The 26,785-nt window shown below is 38.7% G+C and overlaps 1 protein-coding gene across 1 annotated transcript; it reads left to right on the top strand.

Annotated features, from left to right (window-relative positions):
- The first annotated feature begins 940 nt into the window (after window positions 1–940).
- LOC113107475 (neuronal acetylcholine receptor subunit alpha-3-like) lies at window positions 941–18,561 on the top strand. The gene is made up of 6 exons (XM_026270028.1): window positions 941–1,195; window positions 12,077–12,216; window positions 12,987–13,031; window positions 14,316–14,425; window positions 14,570–15,629; window positions 17,474–18,561. The coding sequence occupies exons 1-6, from the start codon at window positions 1,138–1,140 to the stop codon at window positions 17,597–17,599; spliced, it is 1,539 nt and encodes a 512-aa protein (XP_026125813.1). The 5' UTR covers window positions 941–1,137; the 3' UTR covers window positions 17,600–18,561.
- The last annotated feature ends 8,224 nt before the right edge of the window (window positions 18,562–26,785 follow it).

The following is a 26,785-nucleotide window of genomic DNA, read 5'->3' as shown; positions in this document are numbered from 1 at the left end:
TTCACAAACAGCTTTGGATTCACAAACAATTGAGTGAAACAACCTTTAAGGCAAAGTCTAACCAAGAATTATCATAATTTACTAATACTCACTCTGTATAACTTTCTGTTGTTTCTGGAACACAAATAAAGACATTTTTATTCCCTTCCATTATATTTTTTGATATATACAATGGAAACAGTTTGGTAAGCAAAATGTTTCCATTTATGGGGGGTTCACAGAAGAAAATCGGTCCTACAGGTTTCTAATGACATGAGGGTGAATTAATAATCATATTTTCCATTTTTGGGTGATCTATACCTATAAAGGTCATTCTGTCATCATTGCACTCAATTTCTAAACCTATTTTCCTTTGGGGAACACAGAATGTGAAACATTGAATATACTTAAACGACTTTTTACATGCATTTACATAAAAGCTGGAAATGTTAAGCCTCGAAAAAGTGGTCTTCTGGAATCACAATAGCTGAAATGCAACTTTTATTAATTGAAAATGTTGGTGCATTGATGAGAAAACGAGTGACTTCTCATTTTTGGGCGAACCAGTTGAAGGAACGGTTTAGAGTCGATCTTATCAATGATTTAAATGATTCAGAACTGGATCTAAATGATTCATTCACGAAATAGACTTCACTCTCAGACTTTTCATCACACAACGCTATATGGTATGGCTTTAGAAAACAGCAAGTGTACTTTGACTATCAGCATTTATAGTGAGTTTGCAAACTTTTTGAGGATTTGTATCTCAAGTGACCATTCATTTAAATGCAGCCCAACATTTAAAATGCGTTTGTGTTCTCAGTCTTGCAGAACGTGAACGACGTCAAATTGAGTAAGCGATGACAGAATTGTCATATTCGTACAAACAACTATTTAAAATGCGGTATAAAAGAACTTGCAATTGTGCGTCTTATTAATGACTCTTTCTTGGAGACACGCGTGGGGACGGATGCACGTGCCCAGGGGGAGGGACGAAACCAAATCCATCTCACGCGCTTCTTCTGCTCGCGGAAAGCACAACTCAACCCAGCCACGCAACCGGGATCCACTAACATCCTTTCTACAGTTTGCTCCTTCTTTTGCGAATTTGTTGCTTTGTTTTGGAAAGGGAGACACGCTCCCCACCTGCGACGCTCGATGAATTCTGCGTCGAGAATCACTTTGTTTTTTCTTTTAACTGTCCTGATAACGCAAGGTAAGTTCCGCCGTATTCAAGATATTAATACATTTTATGCATGCATTAACTTTGAAAAAAATAGATATATTACTTTATCTACGTCACTTATGTCCATTCACCTAAATGGTATTATTGAGATGAAGCGAAAAAAAGTAGCCTATAAAAAGCTCATACAATATTCAGTCGTGAACTAATGGACATCACTGTCCTACCTGTGGACTACTTTCCTTATTAAAGGACATTTTCTCAGCTATCATGTGTTTGAAAGCAATAGTTCGCCCAAATTGTCATCATTCACCTTACATTTTTCAAGACTTGACTTACTTTCTTCTGTGAAAACAAAGATTTATTAGGCAGAATGACAGCCTCAGTCACTATTTACTGCATCGTAGGGGTAAAAAATGAATGACAACTGATTGTTGTCAGTCACGAATATTCTGCCAACCGCACTTCTTTGTGTTCCACTTAAGAAAGTAAGTTTGAACCTCATGGTGGTGAATAATTCATGTCTTAGTTTTTGGGCAAATGATCACATCGCATTTGTAATGCAAAAAAAATAAAATAAAAAAAACATTAGCTCAAGTTGATTGTCTTGGGTTTGTGAATTTAAATGGTTGATTAGTCTGTTTGTATACTGTGGTATTGACTTCGTATCTGTCTATAGGTTAGTGGTTTTGTTTTGATAATAGTCATAATAACATTTTTTGCAAACAAAGCATTACGTTTTAGTAGGCTATAGCTTAGCCATTCTTCACGCTGCTGGTGTGCGCGCGGAACGCGGAGTGTCGGGCGCATGTTCGTCTCGCTCTGGAGACGCTACCAGCGCGAAATCCGACGGCTATTTTATAGCACAATTGTTGCTATATTTATAGCACGGTAGCACAGTTTAGTTTAATCGCTTTAAAGCCTTTCACCGGCAGAAAGAAACCGGTAGGTGAGCCCAGTGGCATTGTACAATGCAATGCAGGTTATTCGCTTCGTTTTCCACTTTCGTCAACATCCGCATGTGCGTCAGAGCAATAGAATATTTAAATTATTCTCGACTCACACACAGCTTTTTACGTGAAGTTAGCAACAACTACACGATGGATTAAGTGTCTGCTTTAAGTTCTTCCTCTTCTTGTTTGGTTTAGCAAGTAAATCTGTATCTAAATAAGAAACACGAGGCTTCACTTTTTTTCTCTGCCAAGAGTGAGTCACACACATTTAGGGGACAAACATAGAAAGAGGCAAACACCGCTCGCATCCTGTCGAGTTTTCACATTGCTAAATTCCTTATACTCTTCTGAGCTTGGAAAAGAGGAGCTGTCTGAGCCTGTGTTCAGCTTCAGCTGCACGTCATTCTCACTGCAAGCGTTCTTTGCATGCTGAACTGATCACAAGGAGGAGGGAAGAGACATAACATACGTAGATAGAGAAAGAAAGTTTGTGAAACAAACTTTTAAACTTTTTTTAAATCACACATACAATTTTTTTTTATAATTAAGCATGCTCTCTCTCTCTCTTTCTCTCTTTCTCGCTCTAATATTTTTGTGAACGTAGAATAATTGTTTTATTTTAAATGTAGGACAACCAAAGAAATTCCCATTAAAATGCCCAATTAACGAATACCTTTCAATTCAGTGATTCTCAACACTTTTGATTCAGAGAGTATTCCTGTTGTTTGTGTTTTAATGGATAAGGGTTAACAGTTAAAAAACAAAAAACAAAAACATAAAAAACATTTATTCACCATTTTTACCTGATACATATTTTATCTGATACACATAAAAAAAAAAAAGAATATTAATTTAAAAAAAAGTACTCAAAAAGTAATTCAATTTTATTAAGTTAGTATTAATTAATGTAAATGTTTTGCAAGACATTGGGAACTATGTTTCTTCAAAGAAAAATAAAAAAGTTTGTTAAAAAGTTATTTTTTTAGCTTAATTTAAAACTTTTGTCTTATTTTAAATAATTTTAAGTTGGGTCTTGAGAACCACAGTTTTAATTAATGGAGGCTAGTACAATGGCCTGATGTATGTAATGTAATGTAAACCACAGCAAATGCCAAGTCCTGTCACGGATCTCTAGATGGCGCAGGCTGATGAGTCGTTAATGCAAACTGATGATATTCACATTGTTATACTTGGCACAAGCTGATTGGTTCATGTTGTATTCACAGCCAATGAGTCTACTGCTGTACATTTAAATGGTTGGTTAGTATGCACTAGAGCAGTTCACAGCACGCTTTCAGAGTTCCTCTGAAACCCTCCACCTTCCCCAGCTCCACCTGTATAGATCTGCTATGGGCTATTTTATATGCTATTTGTGCAGCAGCAGTATTTCTTAAATAATCACAGCACTGTATTGGCATATGTACTGTCAGTAGCAAGTTCCTGTACTCTACAACAACAGCAATAACCAACAGCAGCAGCAGCGTAGCAGATCTATTCCGGCAAGACCAAATACATTAACATCGCCATATCCATTACCATGCTTAAATCTTCAGAGAGTCGTCACGATAGACATGCATCAATAATACCTGAAGCAAAGTATTGCATATATTTTATTCTTGCATCTTTTTTATTGCATCTTTTTTATTTAAATCTGCCTGAATAAAAGGTACACATTTTAGAGGTACTTAGTGCCTCGCCTCTTTTGTGATCCATATTCATTTAGTGTAGGCATAAATAAAATCACAAATATGAATCATGAGATATATTAAACATGGATTTATATTATTGTTTTTATCACTTCATGCAAAAATAACTTATAGTATGAAAGTATATATATTATATATATATATATATATATATATATATATATATATATATATTTATAGTATATAGTATATTATAAAATATAGTAATATATGAATAGTAAATAAGAGAAATATACTATAAATATGTATTGCAGTTTGTACATTTTGTTGACATGCTTGATCACACCTGGTGTGACAATGTAATATGCAGGAGAATATGTGTGTGTGTGTGTGTGTGTGTGTTTGTGTGTGTGTTTGTGTGTGTGTGTGTGTGTGTGTGTGTGTGTGTGTGTGTGTGTGTAAAAAGTGTTTTACACATATTTCCACTGTTAGATCTCTGGGAAGGAACATCCTCTGGGGAGGACTGCTCTTTTATCCACTCAAGCTCTCTTGTTCAATAGCTTCACATCTGTGTTTTGGTGCTGAGGAGAGAAATCAATGAGGTTCCAGCAGAGAGAGAGAGCGGTTGTTGGAGGTAAACCCCTCTGCTCCAAAGGAAAGAAAGCAAAAGAAAGTAAAACAAAAAGTGAAAATAATTCTCCTCACCTTAAGAATGGGTGTAAAGACATTTTAAATAGTTTCCCATTCTTTTTCTTTCTTTCTCATCCCAGTTTTGCCACCTCTGTTTCTTCTGTCTTCCCAAGGCAGGTTTACTGTATATAGATGATGTCAAAGGTCTTGGAGAACCCTGCGGTTGCACAATTTGATACGTTTCAGTGAGATGTGAGGTAATGCTCCAATTCATTTCTAGGATGAACTGATAGAACAAGAAGTTATGATAGAAGATGATCACCCTAAGTTTTAAGTTTTTTAAGACCATCAGAGAAGCTTGCTTCTAAAAGAATGGATGACAGTGCTGGAAATATGATTTCCAGGTGGCTTAGTGTCATTCTTCCTGTGTTCAGAATTAGTCACAAGCTCACACAGACACATTTGTACGCCATACTCTTTGTTCCAGATAGCGAGGGCACACATATGCACCACATACACAGACAGTGACGCATGTCCTGACAGCTTCTCACACACACACACACACACACACACACAAACACACACACACACACACACACACACACACACACACACACACACACACACACACACACAGCCTGCAGCGGGGAACAGGCGTGTGTGTGTGTGCTGCTGCAGGCTCAAGTCCCTGGGCAACAAGAACAGCTCACCTGTCAGATTATATCTGTAATGATTTTTCTCCACCGACAGAGAAACACACTTAGTGTCCCATTCACTCTGAGAGAAAGAACAGAGAAGAGTGTTTCATGCTCGCTCTCTCTCTCTCTCTCTCTCTCTCTCTCTCTCTCTTTCTCTCATTACTTCTGCATGAGGGCATATGTGCTCAGCAGCAGTTCACAAGTGACTTGCACATAGCTTTATATTATCAAAGAGGATTCTTTAGTCTTTTCAACTGATTGAACCTTCTTCATCACCGTTGTTGCTACTTGTGTGTTTCTCTCATTTACAGCAAAGCCTTTTATTGAAATATTAATGTACTTTGGATAATATAAGGTCAGGAAATATAGTTATGAATATACATATGAATATTTATTAATATATATCGACATTTATAAATCAACCATAAGTTTGATCAAACAGTTATAAACTAATGTATGTTTCCCACACTGGAAACACTTTTTTATTAACTATTTTATTTATTATTTTTTTTAATTATGCTAATAAACACCAGTGTGTGTGCAACATATTTTACTAAAACCATTTTGCTACTGAATTTTAAGATAGAGATGCTATCAAAACAATAGTCTGAGTGCCTGTATTTCATATATATATATATATATATATATATATATATATATATATATATATATATAAATCATTGTGCACATATTGTGAATAATTTTTACATCACTAATGATTTGCGCACTGAATACAAATTTACCAAAAAAGAAAAAACATGCCTCTGTGAAAGTGAAACACGTGCACAATCTCAGGTACTCTTTTTTTTTTTTCTAAGAAACTAATTTCGGTAAAGAGGGAATAAATTCCACAGTCACTCGTGTTTTTTTTTTTTTTTTTTTTTTGTAATTGCATTTTTAATGGCCTTCAGTGCAGAATCCAATGGACCAAGTCAAATTTGTTGGGCTTAACTGTTAGGAACTGTAATTTAAAGTAAGTACCGCTTCTATTTTTGAACAGCCTCCATCCTCATTGTGGCCACGGACAGCTCTCTTGCAATTATGGTAATATATGTCATCTCTGCTCCATTCTTGTGCTTTATTGCGAATTGGGTCTTGAAATGGAATACATTTGATCTAATTGCCAGATTTTGTAAATAGTATCTTGGACATACAATAGTCATCCTATTTTTTAATTTTTATTTTAACTGACAGTGTTAATCCAACATATTATCAATTGGAAAATATTTTCCTGTTTTGCCAATTTAACTAACTATTCATAGTCTTCCAAATTCACCAAGCACACTGGACACATATACAAAAAAACCTTTTTTGTGTATATTAGAAAAATATTTATATTGACCATATGTGGAAGTCAATAGCAATAAATTAGATTACAAGCATTTTTCAAAATACCTTCTCTTTTGTGTTCTTCTGAAGAAATTACAAATAATGAGTAAATCAAGACACGTTTCATTTATGTGTGGACTATCCTTTTAAGTTTACCACAGGGGTCTGTTTAAGAGTTCAACTTTGAGAGACTTTGTGGTCCATGTGGAAACTGTTCTACTTTAATTTATCTTAAGCTTGATGGAGTTCAGAAAGCTAACTCTTAACTTCAACTCTCCACTTTCTATCTTATGAATTTGAATGAGGGTTAAGTCTGTTTAATTAATGGAAGGAGGGGCTTGCAACCCTTGGCTAACCCCATTAACAGAAGGGCCATTGGAGAGTTAACTAGTTGAAGCAATTAGAAGAGAAAAGTAAAAGAAGAAGATTGCATGCATGAGACAGCAGCACTGAACTCTCAGTGTTTGAGTGTGTATGGGTGTTTAAAGTTTCTGGAAACCGACTTTTATATAAGACTCGCTGCATTCAGTCCTATTCAATTTTTGCTAGAAGTTTACAGAGGTCATAACTGCAAATAACTGTTCACAAAAACTGAAGTCCATTTATGTTGCAGTTGTATGACCGAAGCTGATACTGAGCATAATGCCATTTGATTATCATTATATTATTTCTTTAAACCACATATAATACTATTTAGTATACTGTTTTTACTGTTTGTCTGTGTTTTTTACATGACAGCTACAGGATAGCATAAAACTAAAAATTCTTAAATAAATCTTAAAGGAATTGTTCACCAAAACATGTATTTACCTTCAGGCCACCCAAGATGTAGATGACTTTGTTTCTTCATCAGATTTGGAGAAATGTAGCATTGTACTTGCTCACCAGTGGATCCTCTGCAGTGAATGGGTGCCGTCAGAATGAAAGTTTAAACCGCTGATAAAAACATCACAATAATCCACTCCAGTCCATAAAGCTGAGTTTTTGTATAAAGTAATATTGTATAATATCAAAGTTTGCATATTTTTCACAATACTGCATTCTTCAAAATTAATCACTTTTGAATCAGGAGAAAAATATGCACAGATCAAGCACAGTTTACGAGCAAAAGCAGTTTTAAACAAATACGTTGGTGTAATTTGATGTGTAAGGACAACAGGTAATGTATTTGTTCACTGGAGAAAGTTAAAATGCCTTTATGCTGGATTTGTTAGTTTTTTTACAAAATTTTCTCTTCACAAGACATTAACTGATGCACTGGAGTGCTGTGGATTACTTGTGGATTACAAGTGATGTTTTTATCAGCTGCTTGGACTCTCATTTTGATGGCACCCATTCACTGTAGAGCAAACATTAGTGAGCAAATGATGTAACTTACGTTGCTTCTGTTTGTACATTTTGCTTCAGTAAAGTCAAAGATCATATGTGACTACACTTTCAACCAGACTTGTCTTAAGAGAAACTGGTGCAGACAAGTTAATTTCAAAGTTACAAACTAACTAGTAGTCCTGTGGAGTAAAATTGTACATCCCATTTTAAGAAAAACTAATTTCATTTAAATTTGCCCCAACCTGCTCTTGGCTTTTCCAGTGTTCTGTATTGTTCCTTCAGACTTGTCTAGCTCCATATTTTCCACTTGACTACACCTGGTCTCTTTGGTGATAGTTGATGATGACCTCTAACCTTGAGAGCTATGTTTGGTGCACTTAGACTGTCTGGTAGGAAATTGGCTCTGACCCTCAGGAATGTGTTAAAAGCAACAAACACACTAAAAGTAAACACACTCACATACAGTATTTAAAAAACCAAACAGCTAAACACAAAAACAATACATTGCTTTCTTAAGGGGGGGGGGGTGAAATGCTATTTCATGCATACTGAGTTTTTTACACTGTTAAAGAGTTGGATTCCCATGCTAAACATGGACAAAGTTTCAAAAATTAAGTTGTACGTTTGAAGGAGTATTTCTGTTCCCAAAATACTACTTCCGGTTTGTCACAAGTTTCGGAAAGTTTTTTTCAAGTATGGCTCTGTGTGACGTTAGATGGAGCGGAATTTCCTTATATGGGTCCTGAGGCACTTCTGCCGGAAGAGCGCGCTCCCGTAGAGCACAGCACTGAGAGCACAACACACTTCACTGATCAGAGTGAGAGCGGCGCGAAAAGTCACAAAAGAAGTGTGTTTTTGGTTGCCAGGGCAAGAAAACCCTGCACAGATTACCAAAAAAAAAACATCATTAAGGGACCAGTGGATGGAGTTTATTTTTACAGAGCATCAATGGAGTTGTGCAAGTGTTTGTGTTTGTTCCCTGCATTTCGAAGATGCTTGTTCACAAGGCCCAGTTTGACGACGGATTTGCACATCGTTTATTTCTTAAGGATGATGCAATCCCAACGAAAAAGGGTCACGATCGTGTGTTGGAAGCGCAGGCGGTGAGTAAAACTGCTTCAAATATATCTGCCTCCTTGTTAGTGTGTCCCCTCCCATGCCAGAGACCCGGGTTCGAGCCCTGCTCGGAGCGAGTCGTTGCTGCTGCTGCTTTGTTTCAGTTTCAGCCTCGGGATCTGGTTCTGGATCATAAATAAACGGCTGAATCTGACTGTTAGCCATGGTTTGTTCTGGATGATGGGTTTTCCCTCACGGTAATGTCACAGCTTCCACATCCTCTCAACGCAAAAGCCTATTCGCACTCGTGATTCTTTAGCTCCGCCCACACGTCACGCCTCCAGTCGGTCGTGTTTTTCCGGGAAAAATCGGTACAGACTATCTTTCTCTTATGAATATAATAAAACTAAAGACTTTTTGGATTTATGAAGGATGCAGTACTACTCTATATGTACTCAAGATTAACAGGATATTGATTGAAAACGAGCATTTCACCCCCCCTTTAATGTGTTATTGCACCATTAAACACATTTTTATAAAAGTTTAGTTTGGTTTTTATTTTTAATATATATGAAGTTTGACTTCGAAAATTCACATGACATTTTGTAAATCATAAACAGTTCTCATGAAATCTAAAAATATATGTTGACACTTATACATGCTTATCTGTTATTTCTCATGCATAAAAATGACATGCTACATGCATAATTCTGAGCCAACAGCAACAGTTTAACAAAAATGTATTAATGGCGGGCTGCACTATATCTCCACTGGCATTTACAATGGCGATGGAGCTCATTATTCGAGCATCCCGATGGGTAGTAGTAGGGGAGCAGTTGAAGAGTGGGCTGCGTCTTCCTCCAATCAGGGCGTACATGGACGACATGACGACAATAACAACAACAAATGCATGCACCAAACGCCTGTTGGATAAACTCAAAGGAAACATCAAATGGGCAAGAATGGAGATTAAACCCAGCAAATCCCGCAGTATCTCCATTGTCAAGGGCCAGCTTACCAATGAGAGGTTCCAGGTCAACAACGAGCCAATACCAACAATTATGGAGAAGCCCATAAAAAGCCTCGGCCGCTGGTATAGCGCAGAACTCAAAGACTCGAAGCAGATAGAGCAACTCAGGCAGGATACAATCAGTGGCCCCAAGAAGATCAACAACACTGCTCTCCCAGGGAAGCTGAAGCTGTGGTGCTTTCAGTTTGGGCTGCTGCCCAGTCTCATGTGGCCAATTTCTATATATGAGGTCACGCTCTCCCATGCCATTAGACTGGAGAGATTAGTGAATGCACAAGTGAGGAAGTGGCTGGGACTGCCGAGATGCCTTACCAGCATTGGCCTGTATGGCAATGGAGCCCTCTCCCTGCCAATCTCAAGCCTGGTGGAGGAGTACAAATGTGCCAAATCAAGGCTGGAAATGACTCTCACAGAATCCCGGGATCCAGTCGTCAGAGGTGCTGCTCCTATCCTAGCAACGGGGAGGAAGTGGAAGCCATCGGCAGCGGTTACGGCGGCAAAGGCTGCCCTCAAACACCGGGATATAGTGGGACAGGTCCAACATGGCAGAGGGGGCCTTGGATTGGAAGCAGCAACACCCACATGGCAAAAGGCTACTCCAACCGAACGGCGGCACATGGTGGTGGAGGAGGTGCGCCACCAGGAGGAAGCAGCCAGGTGTGCCAAGGCTGTCTCCCAAGCCCAGCAAGGCCGTTGGATGAAGTGGGATGGTGTGGAGAGGAGAAAAATCACATGAGATGTGGGGTATGGAGGCTAATAGACTAAGTTTCATAATCAGGGCCACATACGACGTTCTGCCCTCCCCAACCAACCTACATCTCTGGTATGGAGAGGACCCAGCCTGTTCCTTGTGTGCAGGTGCAGCCCCAGCAACCCTCAAACACATCATGGTGGGTTGTAAGACAAGCCTAACTCAAGGAAGGTACACCTGGCGCCATAACCAAGTGCTGAGGTGTTTGGTTGCCGAACTTGAGAACAAGAGGGCAACCACCAACGCCGCGCCTCTAAATGCCCAAGCTACCATCCCGCGGAGAACAACCTTCATGCGGGAAGGGGAGAAACCGTGGACTAAGCCATCACTCCCAGACTGTGGCCCACTGAACGCAGCCCGGGATTGGGAAATGCGGGTAGACCTTAACCAGAGGCTCACCTTCCCAACCGAAATTGCAGCAACCAACCTGCGCCCAGACCTTGTCCTTTGGTCCAAGTCCTGCCGGCGTGTCTTCATCGTTGAAATGACTGTCCCATGGGAGGATGCCATCGACGAGGCATTTGAGCGGAAGAGGCTGCGATATGCCAACTTAGCAGCTGAAGCAGAAGGGCGGGGCTGGAACGTGAAGGTGTGGCCAGTGGAGGTGGGATGCAGAGGTTTTGTAGCCAGCTCTACCACAAGGCTCTTGAAGGAAGTAGGGATCAGAGGGCAGTCCCAACGGATGGTAATCAAAGAACTTGCCACTGTAGCGGAACGGAGCAGTCACTGGCTGTGGCTGAAACGTAGGGACTCAACATGGGCTGCCAAATGATCGCATGGTGCCACCACCGTGCGACACACACCCGGGTCTGATCAACCCGTGGTGGGCCAACCCCGGCAGAGGGTGTCTTGTGATAAGTGGCCGAAACACCCAATGAGGTCGGGCACACAACTGAAGATGTGTCACACTGATGGCACCATGAGAAATTTCACCCCACACAAGATGACATCCCATTCAATTGTTGTGCTGAACATTAGGGATCTTTAAACATCCAGTCCTACTAAGAATCCTAAAACCTCAGAAGTGTACGAAGGATCATTTCTGTCTGGTGTGTTTCAGAAAGTACCAGAATGGTCCAGAAACTTCTGGAATGTTCCCATACTTGCAAAAGCAATCTATATAAATATAAAGCTTACAAAAATGAGTACAAAAAATAATCTGTACTAAATCAATGTTTTATAATTAATGATAGAAAGTCTAAAATTTACATGACCTAAATATTTACCAAAATATTAATGCTGCTTGAAAATAAATAATACAATAATAATCATCACCACAGAATTACAGAAGAACCATAAAAAAATTACACTGTAATGTATAGCACATTACATTGCCAATGCTGAATGTTATATTGCACGTGTCTCGTTCTCTGTAGTGCCAGTTCACCATCCACTGTATTATACATGAAGTCAATCCCTGGGTTACACCCAGTGCACTGCATACTAAAGCAGACTTCTGTTCCTATGTGTGTGTTTATCTCTATTTGTGCAGAGTGTCTCTCATCTAAAGGAGAAGACAGGCTGTTTCGTCGTTTATTCAGGAGGTATAATCAGTTCATTCGGCCAGTGGAAAATGTGTCTGACCCCGTCACTGTGGAATTTGAGGTCTCCATCTCACAGCTTGTTAAAGTGGTAAGAAAACCAGTGTCCACTGTATCAGAACCTTGACCTGCTTTTTTGTCCATAAATTGCATTTGAGATGAGATGTAAGCCTGGAACATTTGACCCCTTTTTAAAGATAAATGTAGGAATAGTGTGTGCGGTCTTTTTTCCAAAATGGAAAAAAGGAGGATTTGCTCCGCAGGTGGCTTTCTGTAAGTGGAATTCTGGGCTGTTTTCAGTTGTTGTGAGGGCTTTTTGTTTCATTTACTGTGGTCAGAGAGAGCAATTGAGTTAAAAGCCTCTGCGCCCCACTGTTACAGGAAGTAGAGCAGACTCTGTGCTTTCGCCGGCGTCATACAAATCAGCACTCCTCTTAAAACTCCTGGATTAAATTTCCACTTCGCCCAGGGAAAGCAGCCAAGATTATCAGCACACCTTTAGTCTTGCTTCCCGGAGACAGACACCTGAGAGATTAACAAGCCATAACCCACCACTCTAGAGGATACAATCCTGGATTATAGATTATACTCACTCTCTCACAGGATTAAAGAAAATTTGCGCAAAAAGCAATTAATTTTTTTTTATTTTTATAATTTGTTCAGATGTTTTCTTGTGGATATGCAGGAGCTGTTAATACTGTGATGAATGCCATACAGTACACATTTGAAGCTAGTAGATGAAAGTAGTCCAAACCCCCTTTTTTATCAGATCTCCTTTTGCCATTAGACAAGAACTGTATTGATTTTATTTCTTTCTGATTGTATCTGTCTTTGCTTCTGCCTGTGTCTTCCTCTCTCTAGGATGAAGTCAATCAGATCATGGAAACAAATCTCTGGCTGAGACATGTAAGTGATGTCTGTTTGCAGCATGTAGGGTTTGTGAATGTGTTAACACATTAACAGCTCATCTTCTTTATGTCTTGTTGTACTGCTGTTGGTAAGAACGTAACAAGAAAATGTATGTAGCATAAACATGCAAAGGATGGGGTTGAGTAATGCAGGGGAAGAACTATACAGTAGATATATACATGGAGCAGATGAGTAGGTGGAAACAGGACACCATGGAAAAGAAAAGTTATGAAAATAATGGAAAACTCAAAGGTAGCACAGTAGTTATCGCCAAAAAAACAAAGAGTAAGAAAGAAAGAGGTTAAAAAGATGGTAATATATGTGCAAAAAGAGTTTAGTCTTGTGAGATCAAACATTTCACTTTATTGTTTTAAAATCAGTAGAATAAAAAAACTTCTGTTGTGAGTGGTTATCACACAGTCAGCAATGATATATATAAATATATATATATATATATATATATATATATATATATATATATATATATATATATATATATATATATATATATATATATATATATATAAAGTGCTATATTTTTATTAACTATTTTATATTGAAAATAATTGTTGTGCTTTAATAGTGACAGGGTTTCTATGAGAATTTCTTGTTATACATGTATTATATATTTCAGTTTTACAATAACGAGTACAAGATGCCCCAGTATTACTGCTGAATTTACTGTTTAAATCAGCATTTTGTGTTGATAGTTAAGAGTGATATATGTACGCTGCATTGTGTAAGATTGTTACTGAGTGTGTTGCCCTAGCCGGATTGTGCTTTGAAAGGATTGGTGGTGGTGGTGGTGGTGGGGGGGGTCTAGATTTGAATGTATATTGTAGGATTTTTTTGAGACTGTGTATGTGCTTTTGTTAAGCCCTGCAGTATTGTACAATAAGTCTGTGCAATGCCTGATAGCAGGACGCTCCATATCACTGGACACAGAGAGATCAGCAGGCCTAATAACATATCTCTGCACTGACATGTCAACAAACCACAAAATGAGACACATATGGGCAAAAACATACAGCTCTGCAAATACACTCATACACATTTGATAACAAACTTCAAATGACAACATACCCGCTCAAGCAGAATGAACAAAAACACACTCTTTTTAGAGGCAATGGCATGGCACAGATGATCTATGTACAAAAGTGTAAATTCCATATTAATATTGTGTCAATTGTATGTGCACCAAAGCTCAGAGCATGTGTATTCATCTTTAGATCATGGCTTAAAAATAAAATAAAAAATGTACATTTTGTGAATTCGTCATAGATATGGAATGACTATAAGCTGAAGTGGTTACCAGCAGAGTTTGATGGAATTGAGTTCATCAGAGTCCCATCAAATAAAATCTGGAGGCCTGACATTGTACTTTACAACAAGTGAGTCAAGTCTTCTATGTAAGAAATTTTAGAAACATTTTAAGGTCCTTTTTATTTGAAGCCAAATGAACATGGTTGGAGCTAAGAACTAATTTATGATTGAATAAGCAGTCATAACATTCAAATGTTCTTTTTCTGACACAGTGCCGTTGGGGACTTCTTGGTGGAGGACAAAACCAAAGCTCTTTTGAAATATGATGGAACCATCACTTGGGTCCCTCCTGCAATCTTCAAATCATCCTGCCCTATGGACATCACTTACTTCCCCTTCGACTATCAGAATTGCTCAATGAAGTTTGGTTCCTGGACCTATGACAAAGCCAAGATTGACCTGGTTCTTATTGGCTCAAAGGTAAACCTTAAAGACTTCTGGGAAAGTGGAGAGTGGGAGATCATCGATGCACCCGGTTATAAGCACGACATCAAGTACAACTGCTGTGAAGAGATCTACCCAGACATAACCTACAGTTTTTACATTCGGCGACTGCCCCTCTTCTACACTATCAACCTTATTATCCCCTGCCTCCTCATCTCCTTTCTGACAATACTCGTCTTCTACCTTCCCTCAGACTGTGGTGAGAAAGTGACATTGTGCATCTCTGTGCTCCTTTCTCTTACTGTGTTCCTTCTTGTCATTACGGAAACCATCCCATCCACCTCACTCGTGATCCCTCTGATAGGCGAGTACCTTCTCTTCACCATGATTTTCGTTACCCTCTCCATTGTCATCACTGTCTTTGTATTGAACGTGCACTATCGCACCCCTATGACCCACACTATGCCTAGCTGGGTCCGTACCGTCTTCCTCCGGGCTTTACCCCGTGTCATGCTCATGCGTCGGCCTATCGATCTATCAGAGTCCTCTGGAAAAGGAGGAGGGGAAATCGCGGGCTCGTCCGGGACTGGAGGAGGACGAGGAGCAGAGGGAAAGAAGATGAAAAGCAGTGCATCTCAACAGGGAGCAATGAACTCTTTGGAATTTGGAGAGGGGAAAGCAGCATTAGAAGGAAAGAAAGGGGGATGCCCATGTCACCCAATAAAAGAGGCAATCGAGGGGGATTGTGGGAAAGTGAGTCGTCAGTTGACCCCACAGGCTATTAACACAGTTGTGACTTTCTCTGTGGTGTCACCGGAGATCAAACAGGCTATTGAGAGTGTGAAGTACATTGCTGAGAACATGAGGAGCCGCAACAAAGCCAAAGAGGTAAGTGTTTCCCAATCAGTCAATATACTTGGTACAACACATTGATTATAAGGAATTGTGCTCTCCAGATAAAGACACTGCCAAAATTCTATTCTATTTATTTCTTGGAACTTGAATCCACATGCAATAGAACTTTTTCTGTCACATGAGAGAGTAGTCACATTAGTGGCTGGACCTCCTTTCCGGGGGAGGACCCTGTTTCAGGGAATGGCATCGTCAAGGTTGAACACAGATCTCTTATTCCAGTATACGTCTCTTCGTATTATGCGGAAATGTCAGGTGTCCTATGTTTTTGTCCATAACAGTTCAGTGTGCTTCTCTAGAAAAAGATGCATCCGTACATCAGTGGCCCTAGGCTATTCATTTATGCATTTCTTTCTGTACCGTCAAAAACATGCTATGCTAACATCATCAACACTCTAGTAGCACAGCCTTGGTGTTTCCTATTTGCGCACAGTTATGCTCAGCCAACCAAAAGCGGACGTTATGCATCCCTGACCAGAGTTGTGGGCTTTGAGGTCAGTGTTGTGGGCACAGTATTGTTTCTGCAGTTCATTATGGTAAAGTTGAAAAGTCTTTATTATTCATACTTGTGAAAGTCTAGCAGAACTTTCTTCATGTCATAAGGAAATCCGTGGGGTTGCCTCGAGAGCTTTGAGGTGCATCACACTAACCATTCAACTATAAGTCGTAGACCTTTTCGATTGTTGGATCAACTCTTTGTCGGTTTTGCTAGTCCGGCTCATTGTACCGTGCAGTCTAAGAAACGTCTCTCTCACTGAATTGTGGAGGCTATCTCTTGGCATGTAACAGCCTGAGGGAGTGCAAGTCATTCAACTCGTGGGATGCCTGCTTCTGAGCTGTCGCATTAATTCCTGTTCTATATTTGCTAGATTCATTGGGCGTGAGAATTGGTCTTGTTGTCAATGTGTTGCAACTATATATAAACATGAATACATAACTCCTGTCCCAGAAGTGGGATAATAATGTTCAACATATCACAGCCCTATTCTACCTGAGCTACCGGTGCTAAAGCATACATTTGTATTTCCACAAATAGTCTCGTTGTGTTCTGGCAAAGGGGTCCCCTCGGTAGAAGTCCCTGGTATCACTGTGTGTTAGTGGCTTTTCAGGGATGCATTTCTGGTCTGATTTCTAATAGTCGATGTGTTGTACCTTGTTTCCCTCTGGGAAAAGTAATCTGTCTGTCACTGATCGATCCGCTGGTCTGTTCACAAGTCGAAATGTCTTCACAATAAAAAAAAAACACACATTGCCCATTGGAAGAAGGTGTCCACTTAGTGTATGACTCAAATTCCAACATCATGCTTTGGTTGTAATGCCCTCATAAGGACAGATTATACATCACAGAAATCTAGCATAAGTTTATGGAAACGACTCGGCGACTCTCAGTGGAAATGTTTACTGAGTGCTTCACTGGCAATAAGTGCTTAAGATCCCTCAGTGGAGACATCACACTTTGATATGGAAAGTCTCACCACTTCATCTTTCATCTTGGCTCAGAGCCTCACTACTGAATCACATTAGCATTGTAATGCACCCAGTGCCTAAAGATGTGGAGAGCAAATGTTTTATAGTAGCACAATCTAACTGAGCTTATCCCCGTGTAGTGTGAGTAAAGCATTCTGGACAGGCCTTCTTTTCACTCATTCTCATCCTCTCGTTGCCATTTTCTCCTCAATTTACCTTGCTCTGACATGTTCAATTTTTCCTTCTTTCTCTCATTTTCTTTCCTTGTTACATCTAACCTCTCTATTCTTTCATCTGTTAACCTTCCGTCTCTCCTCTTTTTCTCTGTTTATTGTGTGCCCCTTCTCTCTTAGGTGGAGGATGATTGGAAGTATGTTGCGATGGTGATTGACCGGATCTTCCTTTGGGTCTTTGTGCTGGTGTGTGTGCTGGGAACTTTGGGACTCTTCCTGCAACCTCTGATTGGCTTCTTCTCGTAACTTACTGAGCCAGCTTGCCTGTTCTAACCAATCATTATCTGAGTTACTGACATGCTACATATTTAATAAGTATCACAAGTGTTCCATCAATTCAACAGAACTATATACTGGTGTCCTTGCACAGCAACCCAAAAAATATAATAATAATAATAATCAGGTGGTCTGTTTCGCTCTCTGCCACTAATCAGTTGGAGATTGCTTTTTGCCTTTTTAACAATCAGTGACTCCAATTGAACTTTCTAATCACCATCCTTCCTGAAGCACTAAAATGTCCATAAGAAGACCAATCAGACTGATTGGTGTTCTGTGTCCACTACTCAAAATGAAACACCACTTATAATATCTGATTGCACACACATGATATGTGGCATGCATTATATACCAAACAACATGGCCATCTTCTCTCAACTCAGCAGTCACTCAGGAAAATCTGCAAAAGACAGTGAAGGTGGCAATAGAGTTGAGGAAATCCAGTTTTAGCACAAAAAAATGTGTTGTGTAGATTAGTTCACCAAAATCTTCACGGATAAACACTGAGCCGTGTGATTATGGGACGAAATTAGTCAAGAATATGGGTGGTCTATAAATAACATAGTGGCTATCTAGAGTTGTGTTATGGCTGCGGTCCAGAATAAAAATGACTAAACGAGTCCCATTTATGCCAAATAATTTGTATTTAGAATGAGATTAATGAATTATTTTGTCTTATTCCTATGATACTGCATGTTGAAGATTTTTTTCATTTGAAGCAGTTGTATGTCCTAATCCTTAACTCTTTTGAGTGCTGTGCAGATTATTAAAATGACTGCTTTCCCTCCCTCTCTCACACTCATGCTCTCTCTCTCTCTCTCGCTCTACCAGATACATAATCCCCTCTTTAATATCACCATTTACATTTTTTTCCACTTCCACTTGTCAGCTTCTGACACTTTTGTATTTTTTTTTTAAAAGATGTCTTTCAAATAAAAGTTATTTTTTGTTGTACACACTATGATCTCTGTCTTACTGCCTCTGTGTCAAACTCAGCAAGCAATGAGTGTATGTATGTGGTGCATGTCTGGGAAACATGGCTTATGTCTGTGAAACACGCATGCTTATTTTGGCTTGGCTGCTAAAGCAGAGGTTGAAAGTGCCTCTGGTTTTATGAGTATCGGGTCTTTTGAAGTAGCATCTTTTTATAATAATTTCAGAACGATCTGACTTAATTCTAGCACAGTCATAATCCTGGAGCACTGTTTATAGTGTGTGGAAATTAAAGTTTTTGCAATTTAAATGCAACAAAGTACAGTGATTTAGCAAGTCAGTCTGCAAAAAATTAATTACCGTAAAACTTCAAATAATAGCCGAGTCCCAAATAGACGCCTGTCTCTTTTAAACGCCTGGTGTGACGAGAGGTTTGGGTAAATAAAGGCCGGTCTCAAATAGAGGCCTGGTCTGTTTCAAGCGTGGGAAAAGCTGGATACGGAGCGGCTGAAAAATTCCTTTAAGGTATGCTTGCGCGCGCGTGTGTGTGCGCGCGAGGGAGAAAGAGGAGATAATATATTTCATTGACTTAAGGATGTTATCCTTAGGTATGTGGCCTGACAGTAGCTTCTGATGGAAGTGAGGATCACCATTGTTTCAAAGAGGGAGAGCCGTGCGCAACTGTGCGAGAGCTGTTAGTGCAAGCAAGGCAGAGTTAGCGGAGGCTGGAGAGGGAGAAGTGGAGGAGAGAGCGATGTGGAGGAGGAATTCGCCAATGAACTTGTAATTGAGGATCGCGGGGATGATGATAGTGATGAATAGAGTAATTTTCTATCACATGATTGCAGTTGTTTTACAGGGTAGCCATCATTCTTTCTTGTTGATATGTTTCGGGCAACAAGTTCATATGCTCAATGGATTTTAGCGGTAACTTCTATTGTTCTGCCCATTGCTGTCACATCGTTTCGTTTTTTATATATTTTTTTATGCTGCCAATAGCCAAAGACATTTCTTACATTAAATGATTTGTTAAACACATTAAAATGAATTATAAATAAAACGTAGTATAATGTGGTAACCTCCTGCTGTCATGCTTGAACATCTCAACACTAAATTAAAGGCCTGTCTCTTATAGACGCCGGTCTCAAATACAAGCCGGTGCAGTTCGGCGGTTTGGGTAAATAGAAGCCCGGGCTATTATTTGAAGTTTTACGGTATGTACTATATATATATATATATATATATATATATATATATATATATATATATATATATATATATATATATATATACTACAAAATTAAAACTCTTCAATATGACTTTAGATCAGTTGAAGAGCTCTAAAAGTTGAAAACATTTGAAAACATCATTAGATAAATCGAATAATAAATTAATAATTTCCACGGTATATTATATTTAATGCACATTAATCTTGCAGCAATTCATTTTAAATTCCATTTTCAAATTACCAAATGATAATGATTTAAAAAAAATGGTAAATGGTTAATTGAGGGCACTCAAAGTTTCTTCACTGTCATCCTTTGAAAGAGAAAAAACCCAAATGTAATATAATAGAAACACTATAGTGAGACTGTGCTGTGTCTGCATTGGTTTCAGGAATGTCTGTTGTGTTCTTTATATCAGCAGAATGTGTTGAATCAATAGCATCTTAAGCATACAGACTGCAATAGCATTTTTGATATGTGCCAACATTTGGCTGTAGCTCCAAAGCATGTAATGCATTAATTCCAAATAAAATTCTTCTGTTTACATTCCGACTGATTACCAACATTTGCCTGAAATTAGCATAAACAAAAGAAGCCTTGTCCTTTAATCTGCAATTTTGCACACAACGGCTCTTTATTGATATATTAGCTTCAGGCAGCAGACACTTTATCGTAGGTTTTTTTTTAAAATCACAGCATAATGCATGAAAATGCATTTGTTTGAGCATTAGAGGACTATAAAGGGGTAAAATGCACCACCTCTGCCTTGGTTTATGTGTATGGAAAATCTCTAGAATATATGAATACACACTTTAAAGCATAATACCTATAACACATGGGGTGTAAGTGAAATGCTTTTTCTTCCACTTGCTAACGCAAAACAGAATGCAATACACTTTTTTTCACACAATCACACGGGTAAAAACAAATAATGATTACTGTTGTTGTCTCTCATATTGCAGTCTAGTGAAATTTGGGGCACAGTAAATAGTCTGTGTTTATTCAGTGATCATAATGTATTTATTCATGTCTCTTCATGAGGAGATAACATGAACGATCAGAGTATTCTGTTTGTGCATGTTTACTCTAGATGAACGTCAAGTTCATTTTCTCGAGTTAAGTTCAACTTTGCATAAGAGTGCTCCTCAAAACCTCTTCCTATCCTACCCTCTCCCATTCCATGTGTTCATCTGATTTATTATACTGATTACTGTGGATGTGCCACCATATCCAAAATTATCATTTGTTTATGCATTTGCATGGTTTTGCATTTGTATTCTTTTCCCTCTGTCAGTTTTCCTCTGGTTCTTTACCACACTGGATATGTGTGGCTTTATCTTGACATAAATAGCACACATTTATCTTCCTCTCTCTTAGAGGATAGTAGTTTTGATATTGTTCTCTTATTTTGCAGTGCTTAAATTCTGAGGTCAGGCTTACCTCAAAATAGCACGTTTCTGTCCTCCCTGGATTAGTCGGTCAACATTGTGCTGTTGTCATATTATTGTTACTCTTGTTATTTATAGTTTTTTCTTAGCTCTTTGTTGTGGTGTGCCTTGGTCCAGGCGATAGCCTCCTTGTCACTATAAATGGAATCTGATGCTTTTGTTACGGCAACAGCAGCCTGTAATCCAATAGAAAAGCCTCCTTCTCCAGAGCGTATTGTCTATTCTAACAAATAACCCGCTGGTGTAACTGGGCTGAGGGAACTGAGGTTCCTGTAGTTTTTGATCTTTTTGAGAGTGTTCTTGTAACTAAAAACAGTAGGACACGGTGCTAGCAATGCCAAGGCCATGTATATTTTGTCTTCAGTTTAAGCTGCTTTGGATAAAAGCATCTGCCAAATATAAATGCAAAGCATACACTGTAAAAACAACAAAAACAACAACCACAAAACTTTCAGCTGTGGTTACAAGAATAATTCTCCCAAAACACAGCAAAAATGGAAACATACTTAGAGGACAACCTGTATATTTACAGTTTAGAGCTATAATAATAATAATAAATAAGGCTTTACATAATCTATTTTTTTTAACTTCCAAAAATGTTTAAACAGTATTTTAATGTAAAATTACATGAAATGTTCGATTACAGTTTTCCATAAGGGCACTTACCATTAAGCACAGTTCACAGTTTTTTTTTTTACTTTTGAAATGTTTGTCATTTTAACAGCTTTCACAGCTGATCCAAATTCTTTGATTAAGCTTGTTGTATGCAGCGCTCAGCACCAATAGCATTTGACATTCAGTTAGCTGAGTTCTAGGGTTTATCCTGAACTTGTTTTTACCCTGACATTGAACCGGAGATTTTAAACTGTGTTCTGGTGTCTCTGAAGATGATGTTTTCAGGAGAGACTTACTTATTTGCTTCGTAGTGGAGCAAACACTTGAGTCACTTTGTTAAAGGCCTTTGTTCAACACCAAGGACAGCGGCCACTAAAAGCTCAACACGACACATGACCGTGAAGAGACATAGCAGAACAGGACATAAGCAAAACACCTAGACAGTGTATAAGAGTCTGTATAGGAAGGTTTTCTATATACTGTATGATTTCAGACCTATAGTGCATCTGCTGTATTTTTAAATGTATGATTATATTGTGCAATCTCATAGTGAAAGACCTGGGATTCTAATTAATGCCAAACTCAAGGCTAGTCATCATAGTATGACATTAAACACTAGAGAACCAATCATAGTGCTTCCTACAGCGGCACAGTACAGTCATAACTCAAACATAGATTCTGCCGCTGTCAGGTTGGTTCATAGTGGACTGACCTATTTGTAATATGTGTCTGTCCAAGGAACTCTATGTTAGCTAGCTATGCTTCAGAGACAATATTGTTCTCAGACATGAGCTAAATCTGACAAACTTTGCTTAGGGGAATTCTTGGGACGCCCTTAAAAGTCAAATGATTCATAAATAAAGTACCTTTTTATTCTAAAAATGCTGACCATGTTTAAATCTGCAGTATGTCCTCATTTAGTGTGTGTGTGTGTATGTGATATTCCATACATTATTGAGCCCAAATGTCCCCATAAGGACAGTAATCCCAGTCATTTTTGACCTTGTGGAGAAATATTTTTGGTCCCAATGAGGAAAACAGCTTATTAATCATACAGAATGAAGCACTTTGAAAATCTAAAACAGCAGAGAGTTTTGTGTTTAGGATAAGGCAATAGAAAATACAGTTTCTACAGTATAAAAACCATTAAGTCTAATGAATTTCCCCATAAAACATGGAAGTATGTGTGTGTGTGTGTGTGTGTGTGTGTGTGTGCGCGCGCGTGTGTTTGTGTGTGTGTGTGTGTGTGTGTGTGTGTGTGTGTGTGCGTGTGTGTGTGTGTATGTGTGTGTGTGTGTGTGTGTGTGTGAGTGAACATCTTTAACCCTAATTGTGGTTCCCACTAGAACAGTAAAACCTGAGCTCAGCTTTATTATGGGGACCTCAGCTATATATTTGATGGTCCCCATGAGAAGAGCTGGTTAATAAACATACTTAATAATATTCAAATTATAGTATAGTAAAAATGCAATAAGGCTTCGAGGGGGTAAAGGGATTGAAGTCCCTACAAAGATATAAGAACAAACAAATATGAAACTTAAGCATTTTTTTTAAAGAAAGATTTGAGTTGAATATGACAAAACCTCTTTTCCTGGGACTTCCCTATCTGTAAAAATGGTATAGCAATTATAGCAAAAAATGTCTGTGTGAACATCATACCTCAGAGGTGTATCATGCATTAAGCATTGCTCAACATTGTGTTCAAAACTATCAAACGGGTTTTAAATAGTGATGGGCCTGAAAAGCAGAATTGTTACTCGATTTGTGAGTGCATATGCTTTCACATCTTGTTTAGTCCACTAATAATCACTGTCACCTCACAGAAGCACAGTTATATCCCTCTTTGTTCTCTAAATAGAAATGGTCTATTACAGTTTACAGCTACAATATCCATTGGGTTTTTTGAATAATAAACATTTCTCCATCAAATGGAGAGAGATTTAAAAAGTGGAGCATTTATTTGCAAAGTAAGAACGGTGCTTTCTTTAATCCCCATTTTATCTGTGATATTTTCAAGGAGTGGCACATGATAAGAAGTCATTTTTCCGGGAGTTTTAGGGATCTATAAGGACAGCCTGTCAATTACATTAGCAGTGAGGCATTTCATTTGCTCTGTCCTCGCTTTCTCTCCAAACAACATAATAAAATCCTCTCTCCTCCCTGTTTTGATCAGGCATGCAGAATCATTTCCTAAGCTTGACTGACTGGCTTGGTTTTTATCTTGTCACTGCCGGTCTTTCAAGGACATCACCTTATTTCAACTGGCAGAGCACAAAATCCTGCACTGATCTATGTATTTGAGCTTGTGTAGGGCCGTCCTCAAATAGTGCAAATGAAGACTTTTTAATATCACCTGTTCACCGGGTGCTCCTTGTACTCCCAATGTCTTTTGTGTTCATGCTGCTACTTCTTTTTCTTTTTGATTTTTTCCAACAGGCAGAGCTGAGGAATGTTTGTTGCCTTCCACAAGCACATAAAGGCACATTGGAGGGATGGAGAGCTTTTAAGTGTCTAATGGATCTCTCAGTAGGCTTTATCAAGGATGATTTACAGATAAATCAATGCGAACACTCTTTCTAAAAGCAGTGTGCTCATCACTGAAGTCATTTCTGGAAAAATTACAGGGGGAAGAATATTAGCTATTGGCACACACAAAGTATAAAAGGACCCCAGGTGTGAGTTTTGGATGGTTCATCTGCTGCAGCCTCTTGTGTGTTTAGCGTAAAGGGTTTACAGTCCAAAACACACAAGCACAAAAACAGATGCAGAGTCACATACAGATGTCATTCATTCCTATTTGTGTTAGACGGGAAACATAAAGCAGTTTGTTTATGTGAATATATGTTTATGGCCAGCAAGAATACATAAGGAAGAGAAAGCTCATGCAAACTTGTGACCACATTCACTCACACGCATCTCAGTCAAGTCGACTGGAAGTAAAGGGAAGAAGCTATCACTCAATAATTCATTCTAGTGTGCAGAGCTTTGGATAGGTTATGCTTATGCAAGCCACACAGCAGCTTTTGTTTTACTAGCAAGAAAACCTCTCATGAATCAGCTCTTTATAATCATAAAGCTCTTTGATTATGGTGTTATGCTGCTATTCAGAAAGCATTTGAACAGCTGTGATGTTCGGATTGTTTCATTTATGTGTTTGTTAAAATTACAGGAGAGTAGGGTACAACATGGCCAAAGCCATTACTTAAAGGGTTAGTTCACCCAAAAATGAAAATTTGGCCATAAATTACTCACCTTGAAGTTATCCTATGTGTATATAACTTTCTTCTTTCAGATGAATCCAGTCAGAGTTATTTAAAAAAAAAAAAATTGTCTTTGATCTTTCAAGCCATTTGATGCCACTCAGCAGGAGTTACAATGCGTCAATATACATTTTATATATTTTATTATAAAATATATTTAGTTTAATTCCATTATATATAAGCATTGTATTTACAATATTTATTTTATGAAAAATTGTTCAAAACTCACTTTTTGACATGCTGCTATAGTGAATGCATGATATATGAAAAAAAATTATATATGAAATTAGTATTCACAGTACAAAAAAAAAAAAAGTATTCACAGTGTCCCAAACAACTCTGTCCCAAATAGTTTCTGTATTAGAGAGAGAGTCTGAGTCTCAGTTTTATCTCGTCCTCTCCCTGCTGTTAAAGCAGTGTTGCTCAGCTCACTCCTCTCTCACAATCAGAGAGCTATTATCTGGCCATTGAGCACTTTGTTCATTAGCAGCATGCTAACGATGAGTCACATGCCCCTTTGCAACTCCTCTAACACTAACAGCCTTTTAAATGCCACTTACATAGTGACCGAGGCTCAAGCAGTGCAGCATCATGATTACAGGCCTCTAAACCTACTGTTTACTGTATTGTGTATGACTTAATGACCTGTGGTGGAGACAGCATGTGATTTATTACATCTCTGCACTGCAGGTCAGTGTTTTTATGTAAACATTGGCATTTTAATAAAGCTCTAGTTTTGTGCTTTTAGTATTAGCCAATGCCGCAGTCTTCAGTTTCTGTTTTATAACAGTCAATGTTTAATATGCCCCATGAAATTATATAACTGCTATTTTAAACCCAGATTCCCTAAACTTGCACTTTATGAAAAACAAAATACAGTTCGTAGGTTATTTTGAAAATAGTATGTAACAAAAATATTTAGAAGCCCACCAAGGCTATCTATCTGTGGTGTCCTCATTCTGTTTTACCAGTGCTCTAAAACAGTCAAATCTGAACAAGACTAGATTTGTAATGGCCAGCTGCATGCTAATGTTGAAATGCTGTGTGAAGCAATACATGATATATATAGAACAAATGCTACAGTGCAAAATTGTTAATTGGTTAATGTCACACCCTCAGCTCGTTCCCTTAGCCCCAGTCACCATTGCCAGTCACCATCCACTCAATCTCCCATGCACCGCTCACGTGAACCGTCACCTGAATACTGATTACCTGCACCTGCACCAGCAATCACCACACCTTTAAATACTCACCTCACTCATTCACTCACCTGGCTGGAATCCAAGATTACATGGACGCTCTTTTGTGGATCTTCTGCCTGCTTCTTGTGGACCGTATTGTGACTCTGTGGAGATTCAGATACAGCGATAAGGGAAGTGACTCTTTGTTGTCAGGCCTAGCTTTGTACTTGAACTCACCTATTGATCAGTGCTTGAAGATCACCGTCTGTGACCACACTTACCAGCTCTGTTGAAATCCCATGTTAATAAAGCTTCACGAAAGTACTTACCCGTCTTCTCCTCTCCTTGTGTGGATGTGACAGGATTCCAGCCCGGAAAACAGAAGTTCATATCTCCCATGGATGTTAACGCTGCTGCTCAGGGAGCGGCTTCGGACCCGTTCACCGAAATGGTGACTGCTCTCCGCCAAGTATTACAGTCAGTTTCACCACCA

This window comes from Carassius auratus, chromosome 1 (genome assembly GCF_003368295.1).
Source record: "Carassius auratus strain Wakin chromosome 1, ASM336829v1, whole genome shotgun sequence".
NCBI classification, from domain to species: domain Eukaryota; kingdom Metazoa; phylum Chordata; class Actinopteri; order Cypriniformes; family Cyprinidae; genus Carassius; species Carassius auratus.
This window is presented reverse-complemented; position numbering and strand designations above follow the sequence as displayed.